The sequence below is a fragment of the Thamnophis elegans genome, chromosome 1 (assembly GCF_009769535.1).
Source record: "Thamnophis elegans isolate rThaEle1 chromosome 1, rThaEle1.pri, whole genome shotgun sequence".
NCBI lineage: Eukaryota > Metazoa > Chordata > Lepidosauria > Squamata > Colubridae > Thamnophis > Thamnophis elegans.
In genome coordinates this window covers 171,816,397-171,837,470 of record NC_045541.1, presented here as the reverse complement: position 1 = coordinate 171,837,470, position 21,074 = coordinate 171,816,397, and the positions used below count along the sequence as shown (strand labels likewise).

Sequence of the window (21,074 nt, the reverse complement as noted above, 5' to 3'; positions counted from 1 at the left end):
TGACCGGTTCTCAACAAGACAACTAATTTGGGAGATATTGAAGAATTTTAATGAAAAAAAGACTAGGGGTTTAACGAAAAGAAGGACTAGGAGAGACCTGATAGCAGTGTTCCAATGTCTCAGAGGCTGCCACAAAGAAGAGGGAGTCAAACTATTCTCCAAAGCACCTGAGGGTAGAACAAGAAGCAATTGGTGGAAACTAATCAAGGAGAGAAGCAACCTAGAACTAAAGAGAAATTTCCTGACAGTCAGAACAATTAGTCAATTGAATGACTTGCCCGCAGAAGTTGTGGGTGCTCCAACACTGCTTTTTAAGAAAAGATTGGACAACCACTTGTCGGAAGAGGTATAAGGTGTCAAATCGAATTTCTTCGAGGGCTGGATCAGCCCCCCCCCCCCCCCCGGCAGCCCGTTTTCGGCCTAGATGGCATCCTACGGCATCCGCCCTCCCCCTAAGGCCATTTTGGCTGGTAAAGTGTTGCAAGATGCTGTCCAGACCAAGAATACGCTGTGGGGGTGTGTGTCTCCATGCAGCCCCTCCGCACCCCGTTTTGGCTGCTAGAGGGTGTGAGACTGCGAAGTTGTTGCTCGCTAACATTTGGCGTTTATGCCTTGCCCGCCTCCATCTACAATCACCTGGCACAATACTGACCATGGGCCGGTCCTTTGCTATTCCCAAGCTGGCCCCGCAGACCAGATTTAAGCACCCGGTGGGACATATCTGGCCCATGGGCCTTGAGTTTGACACCGCCAGTATAGGGTCTTGTGCTTGAGGTTAGACTCCGAGACCTCCGAGGTCCCTTCCAACTCTGTTATCCTGTTAATTCTGACAAAACGAGGATATTAAACTGGTGGGTAGCTTCTGCCTTTTCGGTACAGCCACCAACAAGAAAGGAAGAAGCAGTCAAGGAACAGGTAGCAGACGAGCAATTGGTAGAACAGCCATGGAGATCCTGGAAACGGTAACCAGATATCGTGATGTGTCCGTGCCTACAATCATCACAATCGTGCGCGCCATGATATTCCGTGTGACGTTCTAGTTGGAGTCTGAAGAAGCCTGACAAGGGAGAGTATTGACGCTTTTGAACTTTGACGTTGGGGAAAACTCCGGAGAATAATGCGCACGGACAGGAAAACAAACTGATGGATGATTGAACAAATCAATCCAGAGTTTCACTTGAGGCACAAACGGCCAGGCTGAAATGACCCTAACTCAGAAACTAAGCTAAGATTCAGCTTCTCTGGAGAAGGGAAGCCGCTTGGTTTTTCTTGCCTTACTTTTCTCACCATTGAATTGTTGATAAATGTCTCCCTCTCTGTGTGTGTTCCAACATAACTCTGGAATGCCTCAAGCAATTTCAACCAAACTTGGTACACAGGTGACTTACTCTCTGGATATAAATACTGTGGGGGTAAGACACCCCTAACAACCCTCGGGATGTGTGTTTTGTTAAGATACAGCCTGTTGTGCCTTAAAACATCTTCTACTGTACTGCCTTAAAATGGCTTCCACTGTACAGCACGGTAGAGTTCCCATGGTAACAGTTTCACAGTACTCCACAAAGGGGCTCCCTCTGGTAAGGGGGAAAATCCAACATTAGAAATCATGTTTGGTCCGGATATTTGTGAATATCTAATACAGGGTTGGGATAAACAAATACCTGGGCAATGCCAGGTTAACAACTAGTTGTTGATAAACCAAGCATCAGAACTGGCTGAAGTTTTCGAGAAGTGGTTGCAGTAAAAGAAAATGGTGGCAAGAAAGGTCGTAACATGTGGCAAAACTTACTTAACAACTGCCTTGCTTAGCATTGGGTTTGGCTGCGGTCATAAGACCTCATATTTCACGTCCAAATATGGAAAAAGAAGAACCTGCTGGAAACCACCTGTTGGTTGGCTCCATCATGTCGTATCTGCTTGACTAAGAATGGGATGAAGAAATACAAGCTAATGAAAAACCTCTCAATATTTATTAATGTATAGCTTTTATAGAGATTGGATAGCTATTTGTTTGAAATAGTACAGGGTTTCCTACTTGGTGTGTGTGTGTGTGTGTGTGTGTGTGTGTGTGTGTGTGTGTGTATATACGTACTAGAACAGTGGTCCCCCACTGGTGGTCGGCGGGAAATATTTAGTAGTCTGCAGAAAAATTATTTGCATTTTTTATATTGCACTAAATCAGGGGTCCTCAAACTACGGCAAACTGGGCCGGATAAGTGCAATTAACATTTGTGTTGCTGCAGAGAGTCTCCCCCTTCGGGGTCTTTTTGTGTGGATTGGCGGGGGCCAGAAATTCTGACTGCTTGGGCTCTGCTTCAGCCTCCTGGTGCGGGGCTTTGGGCGAAGGCTGGAGGCAGTGGTGGGATTCAGCCAGTTCGCACCTATTTGGGAGAGCCGGTTCTTAACTTTCTAAGCAGTTCGGGGAACCAGTTGTTGGAAGAAATCTCATTTTGTCCCCCGTCCCCCCACTTTACAGAGCTAATCCTGTAAAGAAGGCAGGAAGGAAACATTCTGGTGTTGCTTTTAGCCTAATCTTTATTACCCTGCTTACAGAAACTGCCTCTCCGGTTAACCCTTATTACCATTGTAACAGCTAAGGCGAAGCGTCCATCGACCTGAGTGACGTTGAGTTGGCCACGCCCACCCAGTCACATGACCACTGATCCCCGCCTACCCAGCTGGTCATTAGGGCAGAGAACCGGTTGTTAAATTATTTGAATCCCACCACTGGCTGGAGGGAAGCGCCGGTGGTGGCGAAGAGTCGGAAGCTCTTGTTCCAGTGGGACTGCATCATAGTCTGGAGCTGGCTAACCATCTCAGCCTGCTGAGCCTCCAGGCGAAAGTACCTGGCCTTGCACTCCTGCAGGTCTTCCCTCTGCTTGGAAAGCCTATGCTTATAGTCCTCAGTGAGGTGCTTCTGCTGAGCCTCCTTGTTGGTCAGATCCAATTTGAACTGAGCTGTTTTGCCAACTCTTTCTCATGGTGGCTGCTTTTGATGTGAGGCAGAAGAATTGCAAGTTACCCAGCCAGCATTTTAAAAAAACCACCAAAATAATTATTAGCCAAAATAACTTGGAGTTTCTATCCGTCTACAGGGCGTTAGGCAAGAAAAGGACAAATTGACAGAGATTTGTGGCCCAGCCATAAACAAATGAATTGCTTGGCTGGATTTGATCCACCCAGCCCAATCTTTTGTCTCCAGCAATGATCTGCAAGGAAGAACCATTTTTCCCAAGAACACACACACACACAAAAGGAAATGTTAATAGAAATTGAATGCAGTGATTGACGACCATTGGATTGGGAGGTTCTGTTTTGGATCTCCACCAGTCACACTTTCCTCTACAATTCAACTTTACCTGTCATTTTCCCCCTAAACAATTCCACGTGTTGAGTCTTTATCGGGCTTATGTTTTCAACGCAAAAGGTGCTCCCTTATTTTTTATTCATGCAAGATCTCTTGTACTTCCGCACAGCGTGACAATTCTTCTTTTCCCGTTTGTCACGATTTGGCATTTTTCCTGTATTCTTCTTTTTGGTACTTTGTAATTTGAGTTTGAAATCAGAGGCAGTGCTAGACCCATTCTTAAGGGATTTGCATGTTGATGGTTTTTTTTTTTAAAAGACATTTTAAAAACCTTTGCTAGACCAATTCTCAAATACAGCTCATCTGTCTGGAACCTGCACGGCATATCGGACATTAATACAAATCAAGTGAGTCCAGAGATATTTCACAAGAAGAGTCGTCCACTCCTCTGCTCACAACAGAATCCCTTATGCCACCAGGTTTGAAATTTTTGGGGCTTGGACAACTTAGAACTACGCCGCCTTCGGTCTGACCATAGTACACAAAATTATCTGCTACAATGTCCTACCTGTCAACGACTACTTCAGCTTCAACCGCAACAATAAACTAGCACACAATAGCTACGAACAAGGTAAACCACTCCAAACTCGATTGCAGAAAATACGACTTCAGCAACTGAGTGATCTGTGCCTGGAATGCACTACCTGACTCTCTGGTTTCTTCCCCAAACGCCCCCAAACCTTAACTTTAGACCGTCTACTGTGGACCTCACTCCATTCCTAAGAGGTCTGTAAGGGGCGTCCACAAATGCATCAGCGTACCCACCGTCCCTGTCCTATTGTCCCCACTTATTTGTGTCCATTTCCTGTCTTCATATTCATGTTTATACTTACCGTATTTTTCAGAGTATAAGATGCACCCTTTTCCCTCAAAAAAGAGGGTGAAAATCTGTGTCTTATACACTGAATACAGCATTTTTGACCTCCTGAAACCCCGCCCCTTCACCAAAATGGCTGTGCATAGCCTTTAGGAGGCTTCCAGAGTGCTTCTGGGGGCTGGGGAGGGTGAAAATGAGTGGAAAAAAGGCCGATTTTTGCCCCCTCAGCCCCCAAGAGCACTCTACAAGCCTCCTACAGGTTATGCATGCCCTTTTTTTGACAAAAAACGGGCCAGTTTTTGTGAAAAACGGGCCGTATTTCGTGAAAAACGGGCCGTATTTCGCAAAAAACGGGCCGTATTTCACGAAAAACGGGCCCTATTTTGTGAAAAACCATTTGGGGGCCTGTTTTGGGGGCATTTGGGGGAGGTCTGCAGAGTGCAAAAACTTTTTTTTAAAATTTGCCTCTTCAAAATCTTGGTGGGTCATATACTCTGGTGCGTTTTATACTCCAAAAATACGGTATATCTGTTATCTTATACATGCTTGACAAAATAAATAAAAAATCTCAGTGAGCAGAGTGATCATCAAAGTCAAAAACTAAGTCAGCTGTCTCTCTTGCTTTTTAGCAAACACATTTTTTCTTCTATGGCCAGAAGGCTCCCCCATCACCTGGATACAAAAAAGGACTGTTTTGTACCATCAAATTGCACCCCGAACTCCTTTGTTTCCTCTCTTGGATCCTCAGCCTTCTTGTTTGTAGTATAGGAATGACTAAGCCATTTACCACAACTCAAAGCCACACTAAGCAGTTGTGCCCACAAAGCACTTTGCAAACAAGGATGAGACAGAAAGCAGATGGTACGCTTGGAAGCATTTTGCTGAAGCCAGTGAGTGGGCCAAAGAGAATGGCTGGTATTCACAGCAGAAATAATTAGCTGATTAAAGGCTTGTGTCAAAGGCCCAAGGACACTCCCAGCCAGGAGGTTGACCACTAGGCCTCTGCGTGACTCTCTGAACTGACATTGGTGCCTCCTAGTCCCGTTGCTGGGTGATCATGGAATGTGTAGGGTGGAATGATATGCAATGGTTTGGGGAAATTCAGAAGTACAATTGGATGAAGCTCTAGGGAAGGAAGGAAGGAAGGAAGGAAGGAAGGAAGGAAGGAAGGAGAGGGAAGAAAAAAAGCGAGGGAGGGAAGAAGATAGGAAAAAGAGAAGGATGGAAGGAAGGAAGAAGAGGGAAGGTAGAAAGAAAAGGAGGGTGGATAGGAAGAAGGAAGGAAAGAGAAGAAGGAAGAAAGGAAGTGAGGATGAAGAGAGCGAAGAAGGAAGGGATGGAAGGGGAGGGAGAGAGGGATGAAGGAAATCTGATGCTCCCTACCAGATTCCCACAAGGAAATTTAATGGAGAAGCAGCAGGAAGGTGGAAATCATTCCTGCCTCCATGACTTTTTTTGCCCGCCCTTCGTCATTCTGTTTCTCTGTTTAAATAGGAAAATAACTCTGAAATGACTATTAGGCGGGGCACAAATTGTCTAGTTATAACAAGAATCATGTTTACGAAAAGAGCGTGTTTGTAGTAGTAGTCAGAAGTAGCATATTTGTAAGTAGCATTTTGATGAAGCATGTTTTCAGACTTAACACCTTTTATTAAAGGCATTTATTTTCACGAGCTACACAGCTGCTCCCTCTGCCTTTCCAGCAGGCAGGTAAGTAGCTGGTGATAGGTAGGGAAGGGAGTAAAGGATTGCTAGACTGGCTGGGAAACTGTCACGGAATGTTGAAAGCAAAGATCACGTGACCACAGCAGCTGCCAGTTGCACGGAAGCAGGCACAACTACCCCAAATTTCATTCCCTCGGGAATTATACACTCCAAATTTTGGATGCATTCTGTAAAGTCAGCCCATTTTAGGTACCTTGGTTCAAAAAACTGTTGCCCTAGAGTACACTATTTCACGTAGTTAAAGGTCATCGTAAGAGTTTTAGTAGTACACAGATAGATAAAGCCAAGCAGTGTTGCACGCTTCTCCTATCAGTTCTTATTAAGCCAGATGAAAGAGCATTTGCCATCCAATTTGCTTTCAGAGATTTCACGCATGGAATATGGTGTTCTTTCATTCCTTGTGTGATAAGGCAGTCAAGGGATTTGTGTTTTGTGTGCATATGCGTGAGTGAATGAGTAAGCGGTTGGTCTATCTTATATTGTAAAATTCTTTCACCTGCAGAGTTACAGGTTCCTGATTTCTCTTCCTCCCACTCAACCATAGCCGCTCCGACCCTATGGAATGAACTACCCCCAGAGATCCGGACCCTACCCACTCTCATGGCCTTCCGAAAGGCTATCAAAACCTGGCTATTCCGGCAGGCCTGGGGCTGTTGACCTCTTGACTGAGGTCCAGCCCCGATTAGACTGGGTGCATGATGTGCTTCTTTTAATCTGTTTTCCTCTGCTTGTTTTAAATTCTTCTTTTAAAATTTTATCTTCTGTAAACCGCCCGGAGTCCTTTGGGATTGGGCGGCCTATAAATTTAATAAATCCAATCCAATCCAATCCAACCAGAGGTGGTATTCAGCAGGTTCTGACCAGTTCTGGAGAACCAGTAGTGGAAATTTTGAGTAGTTTGGAGAACTGGTAGATACCACCTCTGACTGGCTCTGCCCCCATCTATTCTCTGCCTCCCGAGTCCCAGCTGATCAGGAGGGAATGCGGATTTTGCAGTATCCTTCCCCTGCCACGCCCATCAAGCCACGCCCACAGAACTAAGGAAACTTTTTAGTGAGATTTCTCCAAAAAGCAGCAAGAGAACTTCTTCACCCTTAAGAATTTCTGTTGAAGAATTTCTCCTGGAGAAATTTAGGAAAACCTCCTGTCTCGTTTTTCTGCCCTCTAATTTGATGCAGAATCTCTGGGGGTGATTAATGGCCAGTTCCATTCCTAACCTGTTTCCACCACACAAGACAATAGTCCTCGGCTTATGACCACAATTCAGCCAAAAAAAAGGAAAACCGCTGTTAAGTGAGTTTTGCCCCATTTCACCACCTTTCTTGTCACAGTTGTTAAGCGAATCACTGTAATTGTTAAGTTAGTAACATGGTTGTTTAGTGAATATGAATTACTTGTTGACTTGGCTTGTCAGATGGTCGCAAAATGGGATGACATGACCCCGGGACACTGCAACCGTCATAAATATGAATCAGCCGCCAAGCCGCTGAATTTTGATCACGTGACCATGGGAATGTTGTAACGGTTTTAAGTATGAAAATAGCAGTAGACTTAGCAGTAGACTTATATACCGCTTCATAGGCCTTTCAGGCCTCTCTAAGCGGTTTACAGAGAGTCAGCATATTGCCCCCAACAATCTGGGTCCTCATTTTACCCACCTCGGAAGGATGGAAGGCTGAGTCAACCCTGAGCCGGTGAGATTTGAACCGCTGACCTGCTGATCTAGCAGTAGCCTGCAGTGCTGCATTTAACCACTGCGCCACAGTCCTAAGTCACTTTTTCAATGCCACTGTAACTTCGAAGGGTCTCTAAATGAACTGTTGTAAGTCGAGGACTACCTGTATCCCTTCTGCCTATCAGCACACAAGACAGCAATGTTTAATTGAAACGCCACGTAAAAGAACCCAGGAAATCTTTCGGGTGCCCAGATCCTTGCCTGAAAATCATGAAATTATTATAGTCTTTCTGAAAGCAGATCAAAAGAGGAGACCCATGGCTCAGCTGCGCAATCAGTCTTTTCCCACTTAGAAATGTATCTCTGTGCAATTTCAATTTCACCATGTATGATGCTGTGGGGAGTTTTGCGAAGATGCAGTGGAAAAGGGAAGAGATAACTAATGGAAGCTGAAATCTTGTATAAGAAAATAACCTACTAAACTCAGGGGTTACTCAGCCACTATTACCTTTCTGCCAAGTTTAGAAAATTATGCATTTTCTTTTAATAAAAAAAAAGGCACAGACCTTGACCAACTAAAAACATTTATTCCTCTCATTCCATTCACCTCCCTTCACCCCAATAGCAATAGCACTTCGACTTATGTACCGCTTCACAATGCTTTACAGCCCTCTCTAAGTGGTTTACAGAGTCAGCCTATTTCCCCCTAACAATCTGGGTCCTTATTTGACCCACCTCGGAAGGATGGAAGGCTGAGTCAAACTTGAGCCTGGTGAGGTTCGAACTGCCAAATTGGCAGGCAGCTGGCAGTCAGAAGAAGTAGACTGCAGGACTGCGTTCTAACCACTGCGCCACCGCGGCTCATGTTTTAAAGCCCAGTGTTTTAAAAGACAATGTGTAACAATGGTTAAGTGGAGAACCAACTTTCAAGTCCATCCACAGCTGTGAAGTCCTATGTACCTCATAACATTTGTTGTGATGGGAATGAATAAGAGATGTCCCACTCTGGGACATTGTTTTAAGTAAGGGTGGGTGGGGGGCATAGGGGGTGATATTGTGGCCGATGATTTTTGTGTTGCTCCAATTGAACTGGTGCTGTTTGATGTCCATGTGGTTGGAGATTAAGGATTTGGTTGATAAAATGGGGACCCAGATTGTTGGGGGGAAATATGCTGACTCTGTAAAACCACTTAAAAGGTAAAGGTTCCCCTCACACATATGTGCTAGTCGTTCCCGACTCCAGGGGGCAGTGCTCATCTCTGTTTCAAAGCCGAAGAGCTAGCGCTGTCCGAAGATGTCTCTGTGGTCATATGGCCGGAATGACTAAACACCGAAGGCACACAGAATACTGTTACCTTCCCACCAAAGGTGGTCCCTATTTTTCTACTTGCATTTTTACATGCTCTCGAACTGCTAGGTTTGCAGAAGCTGGGACAAGTAACGGGAGCTCACTTTGTTACGTGGCGCTAGGGATTCGAACCGCCGAACTGCAAACCTTTCTGATTAACAAGCTCAGCGTCTTAGCCACTGAGCCACCACATCCTGGAGTCCTAATAAACAGAAGAACACTGACATCCCCTAAACTCCACTGAATATGTTACTAGCCAGGATGGGATCCAGCCGGTTCGGACCGGTTTGGGTACCTCCGACGATCAGCTGGGAGCGAAACAGTTCGCTCCAACGATCATGTGGGCCCACCCACTCACGCGCTTTACTTACTTATATCCTCTCAGCTGATTCACGCGGCAGAGCTGATTGCTGCTCCTCAGCTGTATTACTACCCACAAGTAACGTGGAAAGTAAGTTTTGATAAAACTGTGCACTCATGTGCAGCGTTCGTCAGGCGCAGGTGGAGCATACGTTTGTGAAGCGCACGATCACCAAATCGGTTGTTAAACTGGTAAGATCCCACCACTGCCTAGCCTGATAATGAAATGTTTGGAAACTAATCCACAAGCTCAGAGAATGAACCTTCACCCTTATCCTATACCCGAGCTACAGATATTTGCCACTATTGCTTTAAGTCTCAGGAGGAAGAATGGAATATCAACGCAATAAAGGATGGAATCCCACGAGCATTTTGCAAATGAAGTGGAGCTGATTTATGTTGACAAACGGGGACATTTTCAGCCTGAACTCGCTGGAAATCAAACTGACAACGTTGGTAAAGGGTTCTTAAAGAACAAGAGAGGGAAAATGAAGAATTGAGGTATCACTGTTCCTGATCAAATGCCATCAAAGGGAAGGTGGAACAAAAATATGACGCCTGTGTAAAAGCTAGGAGAAAGAGAGTTGATTTGAATTGGAGGTGGGGGTGGGGATAAGCTTCTGGAAACTGTAGGTGCCTGTCAGAATGCACATTTAAAAAGGTCATGGTTTGGGCTGACATTTTGACTTTTTTGACCTCACCCCTGCAGAACCCCTGCATTTGATCTAAATTTAATGCAGAATCCCCCACCACCACCTTCCCTTAATTGCACTGGTTCTGGGTCTCCTCCAGTGGTGGGATTCACTTACCTTCCCTACCGATTTGCAAATGTGAGCGTTTGTGGTGCATCTGCACACTGCCTTCTGCGCATGTGCAGTGCTCGCGCATTACGTGGGGGTGGGTGGGTGGAGCATCCCGCAACCGGTTTGCCCAAACTGGAACTGGCTGAATACCATCTCTGCTCTCCTCCCAGCCTAATAAGGTTTTGACTCATTTTTCATTTGCTGCTAGGGAAGAAATCTATAGCATTGCTTTACCTTGTAGCCAGAAGTTATCTCTTCTGCAATGGAGATATTTTTCACGACACAAGGGAAAAACCCTCAAAATTGTGGATTATAATTTTGTTTCTACTAACAGAAGCAAAAAAAAAACCCCAAACCCCTAACATCTAATGTCTACTGCTTTATTTATGACATATGACAGCTCCAAAGAGTGGGCGCGGGGGGGGGGGGGGGGAGAGAAGGAAACGGCTAAACACTTTTAATGATCTAATTTCACTCAAATAATCTCAGCTAAATCGGCTATGCAAACGTCCCTTCGCAAAACCTTTGACTCCTTAAATGTGGCTTAAAACAAAAGGCAGTTCTTGGCTATTTCTTTGAGGCAGGTTTCCTCAGCTTATGACGACAATTCTGCCCAGAATTTCCATTGCTAAGCAAGAAAGTTGTTAAGTGATTTTGTGCCTCATTTTGTGACCATTTTTTTGCCATAGATCAGGGGTGTCAAACTGGCGGCCTGCAGGCCGGATCTGTGTCACGCACAGGCCACGCCCAACCTAGCTCCACAATGGCAAAAAAAACCCGCATTACGAAACGTCATGTGACATTGTGACACGATGACTTTGACACCTGGGCCACAGATGTTAAGTGACCACTGCAGTTGTTAAGCGAATCAGACGGTTGTTAAGCAAATCTGGCTCCCCTCATTGACTTTGCTTGTCAGAAGCCAGCTGGAAAGGTTACAAAAGGTGATCACATGACCCCAGGACAATGCAACTGTCATAAATACATGCCAGTTGCCAAGCAACCAAATTTTGACCACGTGACTGTGGAGATGCTGCAACGGGCATAAGTGAAAAAGGGTCATAAGCAGTGGTGGGACACCCCGCCCCCCAAGTTTAACAACCGGTTCAGGGATTGCGCACTCCCTGCGCCCCCGCACCTGACGTGCACTCCGCACGCATGTGCAGTTTTAACCAAACTTACCTTCCACGTTACTTCTAGGTGGTGCAGTGGTTAGGGTGCAGTATTGCAGGCCACTTCAGCTGACTGCTATCTGCAGTTCAGCGGTTCTAATCTCACCGGCTCAAGGTTGACTCAGCCTTCCATCCTTCCGAGGTGGGTGAAATGAGGACCCGGATTGTTGTTGGGGGCGATATGCTGACTCTGTAAACCGCTTAGAGAGGGCTGAAAGCCCTATGAAGCGGTATATAAGTCTAACTGCTATTGCTATTGCTATGGAGTAACACAACTGAGGCATGGCAATCCGCTTTGCCGCGTGAATCAGCTGAGAGGATATAGGTAAGTAAAGCGGCCAGGCAGGCCCAGCTGATTGTTGGGAGCAAAACAGTTCACTCCCCAGCTGATCGTCAGAGCTACCAATTCGCCCGAACTGGTCCGAACCGGCTGAATCTCAGCCCTGGTCATAAGTCACTTTTTGGAGTGCCGTTGTAACTTTGAACCATCGTTAAACTGGTTGTAAGTTGAGGACTATCCGAAATGTAATCAATGGCATTTAGAAATCTTGCTGGGCTATTTTCCATATGAAACCAATACCAACCATCTGCTTCATGCTGATTTGTAAGAGATGAAGGATGCCCACACAATGGGAGAGGCTCTATTTTTCTTCATCATGCTAGACAGGAACATCGCAAGCTAATTTAGAGTATGAGCATTCATCTTTACAATCTGGTACACTGTTTGCCCGCTTTAACCAGCAGTAGCTGTGTTGGTACAACACGCTTCACCAAGTCAGCTGAAGACTCGGAGAGATGGCATTGGCACGAGGCATGGAAGTAGGTACAGTATTAAACCAGGATCAATTCGAATGCACATGGCTCAGCATGCTGCATAACCCAGTCTATTGTTCGGTTGCTTGTTATGCACTAAATTATGCGCGAGCAATTGTGGGTGCACCTCGCTTCACCCACATAACACCTATCCTCCGCGAGCTGCACTGGCTACCTGTCGATCTCCGGGTACGCTTCAAGGTGCTACTTGTCACCCATAAAGCCCTTCATGGTAGTGGATCTGGGTACTTGAGAGACTGCCTACTGCCAATTACCTCCACTCGACCTATTAGATCCCATCGATTAGGCCTCCTCCGAGTCCCATCTGCCGGTCAATGTCGACTGGCAACTACGTGGAGGAGAGCCTTTTTGGTGGCTGCTCCGACCCTATGGAACGATCTCCCCGTAGAGATTCGTACCCTCACCACCCTCCAGACCTTCCGCACAGCCCTCAAAACCTGGCTATCTCGTCAGGCCTGGGGCTAAAGACTGTAGCCCGCCCGAATGGTATGAATGTTGTGTTTTTAAATGATGTATTGTCTTACGTGTTAAATGTTTGTTTCCCCCCCTCCCTTTTCGAGTTGTAAGCCGCCCTGAGTCCCCCCAGGGAAAAGGGCGGCATATAAATAAACTTCAAACTCAAACTCAAACTCAAACCCAGAAAATGTGGGTTGAGCTCAACGTGTGAATGCGTTCCATCTCTCTGGCGGGTGTCAGAGATTCCCCGTTACTTGATTTAATTCAATTTTTCAAACTGAACCTAGGACAATACAATTGCAAAAGAAGCATCAGGAAAAACGCAGCCCGAAGAAACTCGATGCAATCTCCGTCTTGCCTGTCAAATCTGCAAATCAGAAACCTTCCCATCTTCGGTTTTCCAAAGAAATTGGGGCCCTTTCACAATAGGGGGATTATTATACTGTTGGCCAGTTTTAGAAGGTTGTTGTAAATGTGCTAAGATCGCACAACAATCAGAACACTTGGTCATTCTCAAGTGCCAATGTCCATTTTGTATCTCCATTTGTGTTGCATTTTTCAGCCGGTTACTTTCAAAAGAGAAAGGCAAGGACTTTAACTTTTGTTGTCGTTGTGGCTGTTGTTGTTGTTGCTTGTTTCATATCAACAAATAATGAACACATCAGAATATTTCTGGAGGTCACTAGGAATCTAGCAAATCCTTTCTTAACCAGATCAAAGATCCATAGAGCAGCACAGTTTCTCCCAGGATATAAAAATTGCAACTTGCTCTTCTTTTTCGTCACTTGGGTATATACTGCTATTATACCTGGAGGATCCATTTATCACTTTCAGAATGTAATTCTTCACTGTTTAAACCTTTAGTCAAGCTGACACCATAACTTTAGTGTGTAGCAGCAGCCAAAAAAGCTAACACAATCCTTGGGTGCATAAACAGAGGCATGGAATCAAAATCACGTGAAGTGTTAGTACCGCTTTATAAATCCTTAGTAAGGCCACACCTGGAATAATGCATCCAGTTTTGGTCACCACATTACAAAAAAAAAGATGTTGAGACTTTGGAAAAAGTGCAAAGAAGAGCAACTAAGATGATTAAAGGCCTGGAGACTAAAACATATGAAGAACAGGTTGCAGGGTTTGGGTTTGGCTAGTCTAGGGGAAAGAAGGATTAGGGGTGACATGATAGCAGCATTTCAGTATTTGAGAGGCTGCCACAAATTTTTCCAAAGCACCAATGAGGGCAGGACAAGAAAACAATGGATGGAAACTAATCAAGGAGGGAAGCAACCTGGAATTGAGGAGAAACTTCCTAACAGGGAGGACACTTAACCAGTGGAGCAGCTTGATTTCAGATGTTGTGGGTGCTTCATCACTGGAGGTTTTTAAGAAGAGACTGGACAATCACTTGTCTGAACTAGTATACGATCTCCTGCTTCGGCAGGGGGTTGGACTAGAAGACCTCCAAGGGTCCCCTCCAGCTCTATTCGGATTGATAATTGATAACTAGAGGCAAAGAATCTCCGACCATGTAAAGACAGTGGGCTTTATTAGGGCTAATAATAATATTCAAGATATCTCTAGGTCAATGCTTTTACTTTGGACACTTTAAGAAGTGTTGACTTCAATTCCCCAGAATTCCCCAAATGTGAACATGATGGCTGGGGAATTCTGGGAGCTAGCAGTTGGCAGTTAGACTTATATACCGCTTCATAGGGTTTACAGAGTCAGCATATCGCCCCCACAGTCTGGGTCCTCATTTCACCCACCTCGGAAGGATGGAAGGCTGAGTCAACCTTGAGCTGGTGAGATTTGAACCGCTGAACTGCAGATAACAGTCAGCTGAAGTGGCCTGCAGTACTGCACTCTACCCACTGCGCCACCTCGGCTCTAAGTCCACACCCCTTAAAGTTGCCAAGGTTGAGCAACTAGGCTGTCCTACGTGATCTGGATCCCTGATATTGACACAGGCAGAGTGAACTGCCTCCAAGAGTGGGTGAAACTCATAATGGATTACCCCAAATCCCTTGCATTGCACGATTCCTGTCCCCAATACCGCAAGGACTTCCTCGCATGGTGGTGATAGCATGATAGCACAGGTTGTCCTCGACTTGCAACAGTTCATTTAGTGACCGTTCTAAGTTACGACGGCACTGAAAAAAGTGACTTTTTCACAGTCACAACCTTTGCAGCCTCCAGCCCTGATCACGTGATCAGAATTCAGGGGCTTGGCAACTGGTTCATACTTATGACCATTGCAGCGTCCCAGGGTCATAGGATCCCCTTTTTTGCGACCTTCTGACAAGCAAAGCCAATGGGGAAGCCAGATTCACTTAACAGCCAGTTACTGGCTTATCACCTGCAGTGGCTTACTTTAACAACTGCCGCAAGGAATGTTTTAAAATGGGGCAAAACTCACTAAAGAAACGTCTCACTGAACAACCTAAATTTTGGGATCAATTGTGGTCGTAAGTCAAGGATTATATAGTACAGGAGCTCTTTCTTGAGCAGGGGCTGGACTAGAAGACCTCCAAGGTCCCTTCCAGCTTTATTCTGATTCTGACTACCTGTATAGAGCCACTCTCCCAATCTATAGAATTCCAAAGATGCAGATTAAATAACATGATGTATCCCTTGATGGTCCAATCTGAGCTTTTCACACCCCAGCATCCTAGGAGTAGTAGTGGAACTGCAACACCCAGAATCCCCAGTGTCTGTGCCAGGTAGGGAATAGTGGGAGTTACAGTGCTAACCTACCTAGAGCTCATCAGACTGAGAAAGTTGACCCAGCCGCTTTCTATAGTTGAGTACAGCTGTTCCAATCTCTTTTCATGCTCTATTTATATTTCATACCTCTCCCACCAATTCTCCGCTCGCGATTCCAGTCTCTCAACTGGAATTAAGGTGTAAAGTGCTCCAAGCCTGGAGCATTAATTTAAACCAAGATGAAACTATCCCGTTCTCGGCAACTACTGACAATTTCCTAGATCAGTTCGCTTTCCAGAGGATTTCTCCTGCTCTTAGAGACGCCAATCGTTTCACAGGGATGAGTCAAATCCCCAGGGATTTCTGGCTACTATTATAGCCGCATCTTCTGATCCTCGGAGATGTCCAGCTGTAAAGACCAGCACGCTGGGAACAAGTGAAATGCCCTCAGGTTTTAAATGTAAACTCCACACAAGCTTTTCGCTTCTGACTGTGCCTTTCCCACCTCCCTTCTTTCTTTCTTTCACCGATGTGCTGGCAGGAAATTGGTTTTTGCCAAGCCTGTATATGAAATACAGATGGCCTGCCGGGGAAATTACTTGCCGGGAGACAAGGAGCAAAAGATGCTTTCGATCTGATCGATAGGGTGTGATTTGAAAGGAAAAAAACCAAGGAAGGGAGGGGGGAATATCCCCCTTCGGAATCGCGACATGACCTTGTAAGCTCGTTTATTCTGTAAATAATTTCCTGAAGGGGGAGAAAAGGGACATTGGAGATTCCAGAAAGTCTGCTTGTTCCCCAAATCGTGTTTTAGCTAGATGGCACACCATGGAATGGGCAAAACTATGCACGCTTGATCTCATTGTTCCAAGATAACCCAGGTACCAGGTGTGGGTACCAATGACCCCCAGCTTTGTGTACCTGGTTCTCCTCTGTTCCTGAGCAGCACCCCGCCCTCATTGGCTTTACAAACCCAACCCATTTCTTAACTATCATCTGCAGGCTACTGCAGAACGGCAGCGGACGGGGAGTGTTACACAAACACCAGCAGGGCTAAAGCAAAGTGGCCATGTGCCAATAAAGGTGGGCTTTACTACCAATCCCATTTTTTCTCCCATAGAACCTTGATCCCTGAGAAGCTTTATTTCTAGCCTTGGGGAATGCTCCAGGGGTGAATGGCTTGAGCCAGCCCTGGGCCACAAGGAGGGATTATTGTATGCCACTGCAGAATGACACCTCGATGAGATGTGCCCAGCCTTGCCCACTTTAAGACCTGTGGACTTCAACTCCCAGAATTCCCCAGCCAGCAGGGGAAGTCCACAAGTCTTAAAGTTGCTAAGGTTGGACACTCCTGACCTAGATGGTAACTCTCTTTGAGAGGCAGAGCAGATTAAAAAAAAAAAGGCTAAAATCCCACCCGTGAAATCAATTTCATTGATTGGACAAGAGCCAGTGATTAAGCTACCTTGCAAGGTTGTTGTGAAGATAAAAGAGGAGTGGTCTGATCTATTTGGAGGCAGGGGAGGGTTCACAGGTGGGAAAGGGCTGTAAGAATGGCATACACCTACATCTACACACCAGCATCTGCACATCTGCAGAAGAAACCTATTTCTGTCCCTAAAATATCTCAGAAGCGGCTGTCAGTCCATACTATGTTAAATAGCCATCAACAGACACACAGAGATAAATCACATTTACATACCATTCAAGAGGCAATAAAACAGCTCGGAAGGGAAGAAAAAGACCACTTAAATGTCCTCTCCAACACCAGATAAACAAGGATTGACACCAGACAAACAATTGAACAGAAAATAATACCCCAACCTAAGAACCACCAGGGGAAAAAAAAACACTAGCAAGACAAACTACTGTATATAAACAGGAAAGAGTGTACTATTTATGCATACACTCATTCACACTGATGATGTTGCCTAGATGGATAATGAAACATTTGCAAGCCAATAGCCAAGCTCATCAAACACCAAGGTCTCCACCGTTAAATCCCACGCCATTTATATTCTCAGCCATTACATAGAATAATTACGTGACATAGAAAAAAATAAACAGCTTTCCTTTACAAAGGTCTTACAAATGTATATGCTTTCTTTTTAAACAAACCTAAATCTAAATATAGGAAGCACCTAGTGAGGATCCAATTTTCTGGGACACCTGACTTGGAGCAGCCCTACGTTGAGGAAGGAAGGCAGAAGGCACAGCCTTCCCCCCCCCCCCAAAAAGGATCCCTAGATCCCTGCATGGAATAGCAATCGCTCACAGGAGCAACGATCTACTGCAACCCATCTTCCCGTAAGTGGCAGAGAACCAAAACTTCCACTTTTTTTTTTTGAAAACTCTCTCCGTTCTACAAAATAGAAACTGCCTGAAACAAATATGAAAATAACAGAGATATCATCGCTTCTAAACAGAAGGTTTAGAACCTGTTAGTGTGTGTGTGTCTGTCTGTCTGTCTGTGTCTATTATTAGGCTGGAAAGTTATTTATCCTATTCCTATTGCAACAGCTGTGGATGTGATTCAAGAACAGAGAGGAAGGCAGCTTATGGCTCAAAGCGCCTCGTTTTATACCAGGGGAGATTTACGTGCTGGAACAGGTATTGGAGCTAACTCAAAATCTGCCTTCTTGTCCCCTCCTGAAATGTTAAGTGAGTAGGGGCATCAAGAGAAGAGTTAAGACTACAACAAGCAACCTGTGCTTTGAGATCAAAGCATCAGCTTCCCATTGGGAAAAATCTCCTGGTTTAAATCCCAGTGTTTCCAAGGAAGGCTGAGAAATCCATTGTGTGCATCAAATATCTCACAGAGCAGTATTGAGCGACAGGACTCAAAATTCAAATCTTTCCTGCGTTTCTACCTACCGTGAGATGTTCTTCCAGAAAATCTTATTGATTTCTGTCCAGTTCTCACAAATTCCAGAGCTAATGGTATTCTTGCAATAATTTTTCTTACCTGTGCCCTAGTTTCTTTGACCCATTATTTATGGGTAGATAACCTTCCAACATGGTGGCTCCCCAGTTTCTAGCCTCTTAACATTTAGGGATAGATTGCCTCTGAATAAGGAAGCTCCACCGAGCACGACGGCTGAAGAAGAGCTTTTCTTGGTTTGAAACAGAAAAAAAAAAAACATCTAATGAATAAATTCTTAACATTCCCTTCTCTACACTGTGTAGTGACGAAGACTCCAAGAATGGCACAAGCAAGGGATGAAAGCGACAACAGATCTTGTTTCGTCCCCAGGAACGGCAGAGGAAGATTGCCACTGTATTCCTAGGCTTCATTTCATTACCACACCTAGCAGACGATGGGGAAAGCCACATGAGGACACGTATAATTTATTCTTTGCCAAATGGGATTCATCGCAAGAAATGGCTATTGCATCCTTCCCAACCTGATGCTCCCCAGATGTGTACTGGCAAAGGGTGCTGAGAGTTGACACCCAAAACATCTGGAGGGCAACCTGTTCCTTTGCTCCAGCGTCTCTTTCTGACTCTAGAATATATTGAGGTTTGCTAATGGGCAAATTCTAGCCAGCTTCCACATCTAAGGGTAGCTCATCTGCTGTGGGACTAGAACCACAGTGCATGAGCTGGGTGACAATTGGTACCTTAAGTTTGTCCTAAATATAGGAGGATGATCTACGACGGGTGTTTCCTGCATCCAACAGATGAAAGTCGACAGTTGGTGTCTACGGAAATTCACGGGAGTAGTAAATAATGGTTTAAAGATAAACAACCCTGGCAACAGAATTCTCCTGCTGGTATTTTTCTAGCATTCAGTAACCTGAAGAATGAAGGCTCCTCGGATGTGGAAATCAATAGTAATCATCACAACGCTCCATTTTACAATAGCAGGGCACCACACGAGTCAATCAAAGGGCCACAGCCATCCCAAACTGCCCAATCTCCTCTCCCCTAAGGAATCTACCTCCCCTAAGATAGACTGCACAGGCATAGGGAGGCTTCAAAGGGGACCAGGGTTTTCTCCTGCTCTTTTCTCCTCGGCAGCGGCCCCTGGATTGGAAGATAGGCTGCCCCTGGCTGTGGAGGCTCTAGAAGAGGAAGAGGGCGAAGGAGGCTTACCCAGGTCCTGAAGGGCATCGGGGGCTCGTCGGCATCGTCGCCCGGCTGGCCCTCCTGCTCCTCCGGCTCCTGCCTGATGCTGATGAAGGGGATGTCCAGGAAGGCGGCGGCGAAATCCACCTGGAGCAGCTCCCGACGGGTGGCGGGAAAGGCGAGCACGGCGGCGACCCCTCGCACCACCAGCACCTGGCACAGCCAGCGGGCCAGCGAGGCCGGGTCCCGGTAGAGGGGAGCCCCGGGCAAGACCTCCAGGCTGAGGTTGTAAGGCAGGACGGCGGCGGCGGCGCGGCTGGCCCGAGCCAGGGCGTTGCGCACCCGGCTCTGCGCGCCTCCTCCACGGGGCAGCAAGGCGCCCAGCTTCACCGTGTGCCCGATCCGCGCCAGGATGTGGCAGGGCTGCGGGTGGCCCCGGCCCGGCGCGGGGAGCAGCAGCAAAAGGCTGCAGGGGAGCGCCAGGCACCAGCAGCAGAGGAGCGCCCGGCGCAACTCCATAGAGGAAGCCTGCGCGGCGGGGGCGGGCAAAGTTTGGGGCGCCCGGCCCCTCCGCCCCCCTCCCCAGCCCCTAGGTGGGCAGGAGGGCTGGGGGCGCCTAGGAGGGGAGGGAAGGGGCCGGGCAGGGCCCGCCCATGGGAGCCTCGGGGGCGGAGGAAGGAAGCCGGAGCTGCAGCCGATCCAGTGGCCGGGCGCTCTCTGCGCTCTGCCTGGCGCTCGCTTTCCCGGGCGAAGGCGGGATAGGGCTTGCCTTGGCGCCGTTGGGCCGCTGGGGGCGCTGGAAGGCGGCGGGGACCCGCCAAAAGAGGGCGGGCCGGTGGGGCCGAAGGAGCCGGCTGCTGGCAGACCCCTGGGCAGGGGTGGCATCGCTGCCTGCCTTGCGGGGCTCTTCAAACGACTCTCGACGGAACGAGGCGAGAGGGGCGATGGGAATACAGGACGCGTCGGAAGGCGAGCGGGAGAGAGAAAGCGGAAAAGGCGACGGGTTCAGCTCCAAGCACGTGGCCCCTGGGCACGCACAGAGGGCGGAGGAGGAACGAGGGCCAGGGAACGAGGATGGACGAGGTGAGGCGAGAAGGGCGATCGGGACGGGTCGGAGGAAGTAGTCAATCAATCAATTCATTAATCAATGAATGAATCAATCTATCAGAATAGAGGTGGAAGGGACCTTGGAGGTCTTCTAGTCCAACCCCCTCGATTTTCAGACAAGTGGCTGTCCAGTCTTCCTAAAAACCTCCAGTGATGGGGCACCCACAACGTCTGAAGGCAACTTCTGTTCCACTGGTTCATTGTCTTAAACTGTTAGGAAGTTTCTCCTTCATTCCAGCTTGCTTCTCTCCTTGATTAGTTTCCATCCATTGTTTCTGGCCTTGCACTCTGGTTACAGTAGTGGCTTGGATCTTCTGCCGGGTAGGAGCCGGAGCTCCGTGCAGCATGGAAATCGGAGGAGAGATCGGGTTCCGGCGCACGGAGCCGGTGCAGAGCGTCTCTGAGCGTGTGCAGAGTGCAGGAAAGGGCGACCCAGGATGCCAGGGGAGGGAGGGAGAGGATGGGCCGCTGTCCATTGATATGAGCAATCGGGGGGGGGAAAAAAAGAAAAGCACCTCTAAACATAGGCAGAGTGGAAAGAAAGCGGGCGAAAGAGGGAGATTTCAAACGGCATTCGATACGGGCTTGGCGAAAAATATCGATTTAGCCAAGAGCTTTATAGCCTGCCGCAACAAAACG

At 46.9% G+C, this 21,074-nt stretch overlaps 1 protein-coding gene across 1 annotated transcript in view; it reads right to left on the bottom strand.

Moving 5' to 3' along the window:
- The window catches only part of GRIN3B (glutamate ionotropic receptor NMDA type subunit 3B), a 60,658-nt gene extending 40,811 nt beyond the window's left edge, over positions 1–19,847 (bottom strand). The window contains exon 1 of the mRNA XM_032214305.1: positions 19,356–19,847. Within this exon, the coding sequence (XP_032070196.1) occupies positions 19,356–19,847 (492 nt within the window). The remainder of the gene's footprint in view (positions 1–19,355) is intronic.
- Positions 19,848–21,074: the final 1,227 nt, after the last annotated feature.